The 13,554-nt window shown below is 40.9% G+C and overlaps 1 protein-coding gene across 1 annotated transcript; it reads left to right on the top strand.

Moving 5' to 3' along the window:
- Positions 1-1,344: 1,344 nt before the first annotated feature.
- On the top strand, positions 1,345-12,855 carry pdk3a (pyruvate dehydrogenase kinase, isozyme 3a). Its single transcript, XM_004546579.6, has 12 exons — positions 1,345-1,683; positions 3,912-4,053; positions 4,197-4,268; positions 4,701-4,885; positions 4,983-5,072; positions 5,768-5,845; positions 6,068-6,144; positions 6,278-6,379; positions 6,490-6,597; positions 6,726-6,839; positions 9,926-10,046; positions 11,845-12,855. The coding sequence occupies exons 1-12, from the start codon at positions 1,581-1,583 to the stop codon at positions 11,928-11,930; spliced, it is 1,278 nt and encodes a 425-aa protein (XP_004546636.1). The 5' UTR covers positions 1,345-1,580; the 3' UTR covers positions 11,931-12,855.
- Positions 12,856-13,554: the final 699 nt, after the last annotated feature.

Below are 13,554 nucleotides of genomic sequence, written 5' to 3'. Positions count from 1 at the left end.
AATACAGTCATTGCTCTGGCCACTGTAGATTTTTAAAATATTGCCTCGCTAGGGGGCAGTAAAAACAACAAAAACAGTAAGGGCCTTGTTTTTCGTTTCAAAAGAACCACAATCTGTTTACATCGTGTTAAAAATGGTGCCCAAGCCTGTTCTTCACCCACAATCTAACGTTCTGTACCCCCCAATTCTAACATCCACTGCCCGCTGACTGCGCATGAACGGATAAACAGGTATGTAGACGTTAATGACGTTGACTGACAAGCCTCTGACCAATAACATTGTCGAATTTGTCGCTCCTCTCTTGGAGCCAATCGCGGCTGTGAATCCACAAGCCTGCACCAAGTGCGGTTGAGTCGACGTTTTCGAAGGTACGTGCTGTCCACAAACGTCAATGGAAATCAATTGCACCGGATGTTTATAGATCAGCTCTTCAAATTAAAAGCTTTTGCCTCTACGCAGGGATACATTTAACTACACCTAAAAGTATTTCATTTATGAATTGGTTTGCGGTGTTATTATTTATTTTTAATGCGAAAACACAAAAAGGAAACCTGTTGCAAGACAAAAAAATAATAATTTTACCTAAAAAAAAAAATAATTTTTTTAATACGAACTTCATACAACCTTCAACAAGGATATGTCCAAAGACATTTGCTTTGGGTTTACATTGATAATGTCATTGTAATTTTAAACGAGTGATAAGTGACCCTTATAGACCACGTATACACCAGTAATTAAGTAAATTCCTTTTTTAAAAAGCATGGTGTTTCTGTTAAGCGACAGAATTTGTGTATAAATGCAAGTCATGGGTCGGGAGGGAGACTTTAAATAATAATCCCAAGTATAAGAACATAATGTTTTATCCGTTAAAATGAATAAACCATTTAAGTTTAACTCTTTATTGTCCTTGCACGGTCATACTTTGCACAACAGTACACCAAAATTGTTGTATTGTATGGAACTCCAAAGTGTTCAAAATTAAATAAATAAATAGGTCAAGATGAAATAAATAACTATGTGAATAAATAAGACACAGATATGTAATGTGAGAATGACCCACATCAGTGCTAAAGAAATGCATGCAAAACACAATAGATAAATAAGTACCATATATACAGAATTAAATATATACAGTATGTGCAGAAAATGAAATATGCAATATGCTAATTGATTTAATAAATATTAATCATTTTATTTGATTATATAAAACTAATAAATGTTGTTGCCAGGTTTTCCAATTTACACCTCCTTGCAGCTTGCAGTGTTGCCCTATAGATGGTATAAAATATTACGAAATATACTGCGCATTCTTTCTTTACTTTGAAAAGTATGGCATGAAGTCGTCACGTCACTGCGAGGGGATTTGCAGAGCTGAGCGTGCAGCAATGTAGATCCAGGAAGCCGTTCCTGTCGCTTGTATCCTATCCTGTAACCTTATGGAGCTGGCTCTGTCGCGTCGCATCGTCTCCTCCGCCGTGGCCGGTGGAAATGTGGCCGCCCCTGGGAGAAACGCACCGTCCGAGCATCTGTCCGCCTTCTCCTAATTTCTTCTCTCGCACATCATCGCTAAAACTTTCAATATGAGGATCTTCTGGTCTTTGCTGAAAAACAGCAACCCCAAAATCGAGTATTACTCCAGATTTTCACCGTCCCCGCTCTCCATCAAGCAGTTTTTGGATTTCGGTGAGTAAAGGCATCGCCTGGCACCTTTAGAGGACTTTAATGACTTGTAGAGGGTGGAGGATTTGGTGGAAGGCCCTTTTGTGTGTTTTTGTCATCTCATCAGTCGCAGCTGTGGACCTGAAGAGTCACACGCAAGCCCCGGCTCGTTATTAATAGAAGGGAACATTAGACTTTCTTACGGTCAGGTGTGTTAAACGTAGAGATCGCCTGCAGTGAAGCAGCCACATATAAACAGAGGACGGTCCTCTGTCCTGTGCGGATTTGTTTACGTTGTAAACAAGTATTGACAGGCACCCTAACGCATGCAGGTATTCTCAGTCAGACTGGCACAGCAGCACGTATGCAGTGGAGGGGCCAGCAGCCCTGCTCCTGTTGCCAAGATGCTCAGGAAGCCTTTAGTCATTTTATTTATTTTCACTTGTGTCTTAGTGAGGTCGCTCTAGAGCATGAGTCATTGCAGATTGATGTTTTTTTAAACGTATTTCTGGTTAATACCCCCCGATTTCAGTTCCCCTCTATTGCACCAAGACATGTAGAAATCACACCAGTCGCAATGTGTGCCACAAGACGACGGTTATTAATGGTGCAGAAGCACTCAAGGCTTTCCTTAATCCGCCTCTTGATTAAACGCTGGCATGTCTGTTGCGTAATTTGTTCTCGCAGCTGTGGATGTAGAATGCGTGACGGCAAGTGTGCCGCACTTGTTTGCTTTAAGGAGAACCCCTGCTTGGCACCAAGAGAGCCAAAACATATCGGTGTCTGTGTTTCACTCTGGAGCACGTTAGACGTCATCCAGGGATAGTCGCCACGGGCTTCCGTGTTCTCACGCACAAGCTTCCTCATTCTGCATTTCACAAGATTTCCCCCTTTAAACTGCTGAGTCAGGCCCAGCTTTTCCCTCGTTTCCTCTTGCGTGATCATCCCAAGTTCTAACACTGGACGTCATGATCGTCTCTTCTGTGTTGAGAGTTTTGAGGTCGTCCCCAGGGCAGCACTGTCCACACTCTAGAAGGCTCTACTTTATGTTAAGTTCCCCCACAACAGATCTAAAACGCCAGTCCCTCTAATGTCTCCCTGACCACCCGTCCCTCTTTCCAGGCAAATTTTCCTGCGTGAACTTTTCGAGCTAATGTTGGCACGCACGTGGATACAGCTGCAGTCAGATGGCAAAGTTTAAGATATCAGGTTAAAGGTTGGATATTGAAACCGAGTGCTCTTCTTAGATGAGTTCAGCACACTTGCTTTTTAAGCAGCTTCTTATATGAAGCTTTGTCTTTCATTTGACCTTGATCCCAGTGAGCCGGGAGCCTCTCTGATTGCCAAAGCAAGCAAAGAACTCTAATCACGGTATTTTATTGATGGCAATAAACAGGATTGTGAAAGTGTAAGAAAGCTGATATTTATTAGCAAGAGAAAACTAAACTGGAAGATGCACATATGCGGTTAAGTTTATAAGTATTTGGACAAAGACACCATTTTTTATTATCTTTGCCTTTTTTACACCACCACAATGGATCAAGCAGTTAATATGGTTCAAGTCTAGGCTGTCAGCTACAATTCAAAGGGTTCTAACTGAAGTTCTGCATTAACCACGAGGTGCAAACCACAGGTTAAGAACAGAAGGGTCAGATTAAACTTTACTGGAGTATAATCTAGTTACTGGAGACCAAGCTGAGGGCAGAAAGACTCAAGAAGAAGCAGCAACTGAAGCATCTTGAGGGAGGAAACGCAGCCTTAGGTGATCTCCAGGGGTTCTAGACTTCAGGCAGTCACTGACTGCAAAGGATTTTAATCTTAGTATTTAAAACAGTCCTTATATTTCATTTTGATATTGACTTGCTTAGATGTGGTAAAGTAGTTTTCCATAACCGTGGAAATAATTTTGCGATCGTCCACTTTAGTTGACTTCTGTGGTCTTTCAGGTTTTTCAGTGTTGCTGAATGCTTGCAGTGCATTTGTTCTTTTTAAGGTGGCCCAAATTATTAATTTGGTCATTGATTGATTGCTAAAGTTATTCCTATCTAAAAGGTTTATTTTGGTTTGGTGGTTTATTCATAAGAAAACCCGCAAAACCTGTTATTCATAAATGGCTAATGCAAAACTTTGACTAAATTAAAGCTGAAACTCTGTATTTCAGTCTCATATGGATTGTTCGATTTAAAAAAATCTGCTGTCAGCGTTCAAATATTCCTGGCTTTATCTGTGCCTCTCACTTCTGCTTCCCTCAGGCCGGGACAATGCATGTGAGAAAACGTCCTTCATGTTCCTGCGTAAGGAGCTGCCCGTACGGCTGGCCAACACCATGAGAGAGGTCAACCTTCTCCCCGATAAACTGCTTAGCCAGCCCTCTGTCAAACTCGTGCAAAAATGGTAAGACACTCCCTCCAGAAATGTTCTTTGTGCGCCTGCCAAAGGGCAGCCTTTATGGCAGCAGGACTTGTTTTAAGGTTTATTGCCATATTGTTAGTAAGCATGTGTAAAAGTTGCCTTTTGACCTCTGTCTGTTTGATCAGGTACATGCAGAGCTTTGTGGAGCTGCTCGATTACGAGAACAGAAAGCCAGAGGACCCTCATACTCTGAACGAGTGAGTGGATGTTAGCTGTATGAAAAATTAATAAGCACGCTGTATGTACAGTAAATAAAGCTTTACAACACCCAGCTGTTCTATACTTATGTCATTAAGATTAGAGTCCCTCTAACACTGCTAATCCTCTTAGTGCACATAGATCTCTGCTGACTGCTCAGGTAACACTGTATTTATACAAAAACAATGCCCGTCTGTTAAACAGCCATGTGTCACTGATAAACGCAGACAGGAATGTGCTTGGGTCTTTCTGTTTAGAGAACATGTTTCCAACAATTGTTCAGGGAGAATGAAATAACAATGCAGATCCTCATTCTTGTGCTGCGTTGTGCAGAGAAATCATGGTCACATTTAAAGTTCTGGCTTGTTCTTTGTGCACATATAAAATATGTTTCTTCTTTCATGTGATTTTTATTTTGGTTTGTTTTTTAGTTTCCTGGAGCTTTTGATTGAGATCCGCAACCGCCACAACGATGTAGTTCCCACCATGGCTCAGGGGGTCATCGAGTACAAGGAGAAGTTCGGCTTTGACCCGTTCATCAGCAGCAACGTCCAGTATTTCCTGGACCGCTTTTACACCAACCGCATCTCGTTCCGCATGCTCATCAACCAGCACAGTGAGTCGCCGAAAATCCCCCAAAACATTTATGTCGTTTAGCCGTTGGGATCCGTCTGTGCAGCTGAAGTTTATATATCCACACGTCTGTGTTTCAGCACTCCTTTTTGGTAACGATACCAACCCAGCACATCCCAAACACATAGGCAGCATTGATCCGAACTGCAACGTAGCAGAAGTCGTCAATGGTAAGTTTGGGAGTTATTTAACATGACCGATTTAACCTGGTTTACTAAAAAGACAAATATTCTTCACCCTCAATAAACATGAAGCAATAATTTTGAGTAAAATGCAGCTGAAATATATAAAATTCAAGGTTTATTTGGTGAGATCCTGAGTCGTTATTAAGGAAAACTTGGTATGAACTGATTGTATACCAGTCCAGTAAAGTTTGTTAGGCCAGATTTCATAAAATGTTATATTTTGCACTGTAATTATGTAACAAAATGACACGGAAGCTTTACATGTAATCAAATTAGAGGCAGCATTTTGGGCATACAATTTGTTTTGTGTCTTCATCCTCCTAATGCTGTAATTCCTCATGATCATGCTCACTCAAGTCAGAGGGAATATTTTTCTATCTATGTTTGACTTATTTTGTTATACTGAGCAAATGTATTCATTCTTCTCACAGGAAGCGGGGATTAGCTATGTTTTATATCACATCGGCCGCTCTCTGCAGTGACACAAATCAAACAAAAGAGTATCAATCTTTGCTGAGCGGGGTGTTTACATAATGATAGTTTTAAAGGAATTCAGCAGCGTGGGTCTGGCGCTGCACTTTCAGTGACTCAGGAAGGGACAGAAGATGCATTAGTGACCTGTGAGCAGAAATGTGTGCCGTTCTGTGGTCTGACTTATGTTGTTTTGCCTCTTCCATCAGATGCTTACGACACCGCCAAGATGCTGTGCGAGAAGTACTACTCGGCCGCTCCCGAGCTCAAGATTGAGGAGTTTAACAGTAAGAATGCTTTGTGCTTTTGTGCATTTATGCAGTTCAAGCAATCTCCTCTGCAATTAGTCACAGCACTGCAAAAACTACAACCATGTTACCCGGTCTTTTTAGAGCTTGTGGGCACAGATTGGGGCCAGATTTAGTCCTGTAATGATCCACCACCTCATTTACTTCAAAAGAAGCTGCTTTTTAGTGTGTGTTTAGTTTTCATGCTCCTTTTCTTTGCAGTGAAGGCTCCCAAAAGGCCCATCCAAGTGGTGTATGTGCCCTCTCATCTATTCCACATGTTATTTGAGCTCTTTAAGGTAGGCAGGCCAGTGTCAGTGCTCCTAACCTAACTGGCCCGGGTCTAATTAAATGCAATTAATCCGTAACAGGACTATAATTCTGTAAGGGCTGCTGCTGAGCTGAGTTAATAAACTCTTGGGGTGTTTGCAGAACTCCATGAGAGCCACAGTGGAGCTTCATGAGAACAGTAAAGAGGGATTACCACCAGTAAAGACAAAAGTCACTCTGGGTAAAGAGGATCTCTCGATAAAGGTAAATTTGACACACATTTGCATCATTAAAGTATTATTTAGAGGTGTTTTAGCTTTTATTGTCTTTAAGCTGTTCCATTTGTCCATTGTCCTTATCCTTTTGGTGTCTAGATCAGCGACAGAGGAGGAGGAGTCCCTCTCAGGAAGATAGACCGTCTTTTCAACTATATGTACTCCACTGCCCCGACACCGAGCCTGGAGCCAGGAGCTGTCCCACTGGTACCTGCAACCATATAATCGCATCAATATCGACCCTTGTGATCAAAAGCATCTTTTGGCTCCTGCGGGTTTTTTTTGTTTTTTTTTATATGGTATGACTTTACATTAATTTTCTTTTTACTTTACAGGCTGGTTTTGGCTACGGTTTACCAATTTCCAGGCTGTATGCCCGATATTTCCAAGGGGATTTGAAGCTGTACTCTATGGAAGGAGTTGGCACGGATGCAGTCATCTATCTGAAGGTGAGCTATTCAAATTTGAGTGTTGCAAAGATCTGTAAGGCATGACACAGATTGGTGATGAATTAAAGGAAAAAAATGAACCCTTGACCTCTACAATGCCTCAGTTGTGCTGGTTGGGATTGAGTTGGCACAGTTTGGGATTATTTCCGCCCCTCCTGCTGTTCAAACTTTCCTATTCCAGGATTTTTCCCTACTATTATTTCATGCATCACTTGTGTGATCATCTTATGGTTATTTGAACGGCACCTGAGATAGATTACTGGGGAAAAATGATACTCGGTGTTGTGTGCCGCATTTTGGTGTCTTGGGTTGTAACCTGCCATCAGTAAGAGCTGACAGCAAAGAGATGGAACTGGTTATGGTAAAAATAGGCGAAGCAAAAGTGAAATTAGAGTTGATGTCAGTCAGTGCCAGTAAGAGTTCTTTCTCTTATTTTTTTGGGACTGGGTTCATTAATCAGGCATGAAGCTGTCAAAAGAGTATGCAGAGACTTATAGGCTGGGATTTTAGCTTGAAGTTCAAGTCACGGGCTTTGCATCCAGGCAGCCATATACACAGCCAATCAGGTCATCACGAGTTCTACTAAATCTGTCAGGAGAATTGTAATTTCGATTGTGGATTCTGCCACAAAAGGTGATGTTCTGGGCAGATGGCCGAACTGTACTGTGGGGTTTTTGTGTGAGATGATTTCTTTGATGACTTTTAAATCGATACCATAGAAAAAGTCTTGAATGAGTTTACTGCAGCCAACTGCAGTCTCTGGCTTCAGTTTAGTCTTTAATAACTGACCGTTATGCTGTGCTGGGTTGAGGTCAGGTGTCTGACTTGGCTATTAAAGAATAGCTCACTTTTTTTGCCTTGAGAAACTCTTGGGTTGCTTTTGCAGTTTGCTTTGATTCATTTACTCCATGAAACGAAGCTCCGTCAGCATTGAGCTGAATCTGAGCAGAGTATAGCCCCGTACACTTCACAGGTCATCCCAACACTCGTACCAGCAGTCACATTGTCAATAAACACCAGTGGCTGGCCCTGAACTACGGTGAGCCTCATGAACTTTTTCTTTTCTTCTTCCTTTTCTCTTCCCATCATTCTGGTACAAGCTTTTCTTGATTTCATCTGTCCAAAGATTTGTTGTTTCCAGATCTGTGCAGGTTGTTTAACCCAGCCCTCCTGTTCTTGAGTGCAGAGGTTTACATTTAGTTGCAACAACCTCTGTATTCAAGGCGCCTGTTGATTGTAGACTGTGATAATGATACGTCTACCTCCTCGAGTGCTCTTGACTTGGTTAGATGTTGCAAAGTTGTTTTTCTTACTCATGGAAATAATTCTGTTGTCATCCATGTCAGCTGTCTTCTGTGGTCTTTCAGGCCTTTTGATGATGACCAATGAATTTCTTCTGTTTAAGAATGTATCAGATTGTTGTACAACTGATTGTGGATGTTTGTCATGGAGTAACAAGAGAACAGGCTTCACCTGAAAACTACCTGCCTGTCAAATGTCCAGTTATTTTTAAGACTGAAAATTTGGTGCTGTGGTTCCTCATCAGTAAATGCAATACTTTGGTTAAATCCACTGAACTAAAGCTGAAAGTCTTCATTTCAATCAGTCAAATACTGTAAAAATATCTGGTGTATAGCTTGATACCTATGAACTAGGGGTGCAACGATTCATTCACGGTTCGGTTCGATACTTTGGTGTCACGGTTCGATATTTTTTCGATGCAAAAAATGTTCATGCCTTTTTAATTTGTCATTTATTAAAATTATAAATGTATATTTTAACTCAAAAGTACGGTTTTTAAATGTAATGTTGCTGAAACAACAAAATAAAAAATCTATCTGATCGAGAAATCACTCATCTTTGGAAAAGAGAGTTTATTACAGAGAAATGGTTCTTTCCAAAATAAATGCTTGTTGTTTTTGTCTGCTTCCACTTGTCTTTGCACTAGGATGATGTCGGTGTAAATGTGCAGTGATATTCGTTGTGTTCCCACTAGTGCTGTCAGCGTTAATTTCGTTAAAATGACGTTAACGCCATAACGCAGCAAATCGCCGTTAATGAGTGTTGGACGGCCTCAACACGTTAACAAGCTAACTGCGCTAATGCACTAGTTCCCACCAATTGAGCGTTGCGTGGCACATCCGACATACTGTTTTACTTTTGTCCATGACGAGCTTACCATCAGGGTCATGCTTCACATGAAGATCAAAATAGTTCCAAAGGCCAGATCTGAATGAGGGTGGGGGAGGCTCAATTTGCCATGTTGCAACGAGCTTAGCTTCTGTCTTGCTAGCTTGCGCTGCGCTCAGTGGATTTGCACTCGAAAGTGCAGCCTAGGCGGAGTAGTCGAACGCAGATTCACTGAGCGCTCAACACAGACAGCATCGTCAGAAGAAAAGTTGATAAAATAAATAAAAAATGTTGTATTGGTCGATACATATGCGTACCGAACCGAAAGCACTTTATCGAATGGTTCAATATCGATACGAGCATTGTTGCACCCCTACTATGAACATCAAGGTGCTAATGAAAAAATCAACCTAGTAGTTCACGTTTCAGTATACTCGCTGGCCTATGCTGGTACTGCAAGCTGGTATTTGACTGTGATGGAGTAAATGTGGTGTTAATTGCGAGCGGTGTGTTAACTGTGGACAGATTGAGGCTGACTTGACCGATTTTAACTACATGCTGTATGTATGTATGTAGGCTGATGTTCTGCAAAATATGTGTATCTGTAACCTAGGCACCCCCCCCAAATAAAAAGTGTGATGATTAAGCCAGAAGATGAGTAGCTTAGTTAAGCATAAAACTTTAAGCAGTGTAAACACCTTGCATATCACTTTTCAAATATTAAGATTTCTTAGACTCATCACTTTATTACCTACAAAACTGTATAGAAGCTGGAAGCCACCAGAAACAGTGTTCAAAGTCTTCATGCTGAGCTAAGCTAATCATCTCCAGCTTCACGGTTATTTAGACCCATCCAACTCTTGGCAAGTAATAAAAACAATGATAATAACTCCTCTAATAAAGATAAGTCAAAGTTGCTTTTCCTTGACTTGGATGTCTTGTTTCTTTATTTAAAGGCTCTGTCCAGTGAGTCCTTTGAGCGTCTGCCTGTCTTCAACAAGTCAGCGTGGAGGCATTATAAGACGAGCCCCGAGGCGGACGATTGGAGCAACCCCAGCAAAGAGCCACGTGATGCCAGCAAGTCCAAATACAAAGCCAACAGATAACTCTGCCCAGCTCGCTAGCAAAGCCTTCCCCAGGGAGCCAAAATGCCGGCACTCTGCATAGAGCATGCACGATGAAATGTTGCCCTTGGGTAAAACGCCTGGGTTAGGATTAGACCTGCTTTCACATTCCAGTCGCTAAAGGTTCTGAAAGGATGGATGTCCTCCACTCATATCGGTACCCAATGGCAATGGCCTTCATCAGCGTAGCTTTCACTGTCGTGGCTTCACCACTGGCTGTAAGACGAGGTTTAAAAGACCCCCAGTGTCCGACCCCTTTAAAAATATCTGGTTACTCTCGTGAACCTTTACAAAGATGAACTTCATTTCTTCAAGTTTACTTTCTAGCAGTACTGCCATCTCTTCCTCTGTCTCACTCACATTGGCCTGCTGCTGACTAGGCTACTGCTCTGTGCAGCTGAATAAGCTCCCCTCCCCCTGCTGATTGAGTGTCTTTCTCAGTAAACGCTCGTGTTCTGTTTCTTTCTCGCCACACACAGGCAGAGTCAGGAGAAAGGGGTTAGTTTGAGTGCAAGTTAGAATAGGAGGAGGTTTTACTTCCTTCCTTTCGGATACACTCTTCACTGAACGCACAATTAGGTCGGTGTGCCCTTGGCATAGAGACTTGTTTTGGCTGCCCTGCGTTTTTAGCTTGGGAAATAGGAACCAATGGATGAAGCATACACTTTATTCTTAAAGCTTCTAAAAGTCATGTTTTTATTTAATGAAAAAGACAGCGAGCCTTACTTCTGGTAACGTATGGCATATTTATTGTTTTTAAAAAGCCCGCCTTTGAAGGCTGGAACTTGAAGAGCATTTAAAAGGGACGATGTTAGAAGTGAAAAGTTGAGTGTTTTTTTACTCAACTTTGTTTAGCTTTACGCTTAGAGGATAACCAGCCACCTGCAGACCATTAACAAATGGTACTAACCCTCATCAAATATATTTGCTCTTTGTCCTGATTTAACAACTACTAACAGACAAATGGAGCATCTCTCGGATGCTTAGGAAATGAGTTGTGTATTCACTGTGATTCAAATGATAGTAGCATCATCATTATTACTTTTTTATCTTTTCCAATGATCATAAGAGACTTTGCTTGAGTAGCCACGATGCACTCGCATAATCTGAATTGCTCATCAATAAATCGTAATTAAGTTTTTTGGGGTTTTTTTTAGTCAGTTTGTCCTCTCAGCAAAACACCGGATGGAGGAAAACGCAGGGTTGCAGTAGGAGTACTGCAGTCGTGTCATTTTTCAGCCACACCAGCACCATGTATTGCTTAGAAAAAAAAACCCTTGCTAAATGCGATGGATCTGCTGGGATCACACTTGGACTATTTAAAAAAAAAAAAAAAAAAAAAAAAAGTGGGATTACAGCTTTTATTTCGACACTTCCTATTTCGTCCTGCCAGCACGCCAAGGTGGATAAGCAACTTGCTCGCATCTTTGCCCTTTTTTATTCCTAACAATGCTTCATCGGGTCAGCGTGTATCTATTTTGTGGTACTACTAATCCTCATAGTCTTCTGAGTTTGAACAAAGTTTTGCTTTTTTTATGTGCTTTTGCTTTTTTTAACTTTAGTGAAAATAACTGAATTAGAAGCTAAATGTAAGAGAAGATACTTGACAGGCTTTTAGTTTATTTGTACAATTGTGCACAATTTCCCTTGGCTTTTTTTGTCTTTTGGCACTGACACGTGATTGCTTTTAATTCATCTTTTAGTGATTTGTAAGTTTTTAACTTGATTTTCTTTCCTTATTTATACAATAGGAAGTCATGTGGCACACACAGTTGAGGGTTTGGATAAGTCGGCAGAGGAAAATGTGGTCAAAGAAGCAGAGTCTCCAGGGCACTGAAAGTTGTGCATCAATCCATCCACTTTTTTTTCTCTTTTTTTGGCACATGGATCATATTCAGGAACCTGTTTTTGTGCACTTTACTAATCCTAAGTCTATTTTTTTAACCTCGTGTAGTTTTCATGCAATCACTCCAGACCTCTATGAAGGAGCTAATTAAATCGGATTGGATCCCAGGTCAGGATTTACTAATAGTGATGCAATTTTATTTATTTATTTTTTTTTTTTGAGGCTGCTGAAAAAGACCAAAACTTAAATGAGTCATGGCTCAAACCTGGATTTATTTAAAGCAAATGTTGGGAGATTTTCGCAAATACGAAGAGACTTATTTTTCTCATGTCATTTAGCTTCACCTGACGTGTAAAGAGAGAAACTCGGTGTGGAAACCGACATATTAACCATCAGATTTCATCACTGCCAATTCCTTTGTGACCTGCAAGTGTGGCTGATACCCTGTGAATAACCTACCTTAGAGGATGAGCTGCATTATAGGTTAGTGGTTGATGTGTAGGCCAGTGTGGTCCTGTTGTTGACCAGTCACCTAAAAACCACATCTTGATCAAAGTTATACTTCCAGTTTCCATCATTTATTGAAATGAAGATCTTCTACTTGTAGTAGTTTACTGTTTAAAGACCTTCTATGTGGTAAGAGTATTTTAGAAAATCATAAGCATGTATGTATGCATGCATGTATATACTGTACATGCAGCCAGTGTGGAGTGATGAGTGTATTTTCCAGCCTACTGTACATCCAGCTTAAATACTGCATTTGGAGTCTCCTGGATAAGAGGTGGCCGTGCAACATCAACTTGAGTACACCAAAAAAAAAGTTTTACAATGGTCTTATAATGTGATTCAGCATGAGATGAACTTCCAATACCAACTGTCAAACATTACAATAAAAGAGATTTGCTGTTGTGTGTAATCGCTGTGTTCAGTTTTTATCCACGCTGTGACCAGATCGGGGGTTTTTTTCCACAGTGTTGAAACATTCTGGTCCACACCACATACGGCGCAATTATGCATGATTACATTAAACAGTTCATATCCTGCAACAGTATTTCAATCAGTTTGTGATCTGGACTTTGACTTATTCTTTTCGTTTTCAGCCATTCTGTTGTAGAATTGCTGCTGTGCTTGAGATTGTTATCCTGTAGCATGACCCAGTTAGAGTCCAGCTTTAACTGACTGAAAGGTGACCTCACATTTGACTCTATAATAGTTTGGTTTACAGATGAATTCATGGTCTGCTTAGTGACTGGAAGGTGTCCTGGTCCTGTGGCTGTAAAATAAGCCCTAATCATTACCGCACCACCACCGTGCTGACAGCTGTGTTTGGGTTTCTCTGCTTATTATGGGAAAAATCCAGAGGTCTTGTGGTTTGTTCAAATGCAGCTTTGCAAGCCTGAGCTGTGCGATGTTCTTTATATAGAGAAAACCCCTCCAGACCAAAAAAACTGCTGAAACCTCTGCTTTCACATTTACTTATCCTTCTAATTGTTGTGGAAGGTGGAAATAATGATACAGTCTAATAGGTTGTATCTTGTTTCACATACGTAATTTTTTAAAACAGCTAAGGATTGGATTATTTTTATGTCCTGATATTTGAAAAAGTAGAAGTGAA

This window comes from Maylandia zebra, linkage group LG9, assembly GCF_041146795.1.
Source record: "Maylandia zebra isolate NMK-2024a linkage group LG9, Mzebra_GT3a, whole genome shotgun sequence".
Classification (NCBI taxonomy): domain Eukaryota; kingdom Metazoa; phylum Chordata; class Actinopteri; order Cichliformes; family Cichlidae; genus Maylandia; species Maylandia zebra.
The sequence above is the reverse complement of the archived record's forward strand: the minus strand, read 5'-3'. Positions and strand labels throughout refer to the sequence as shown.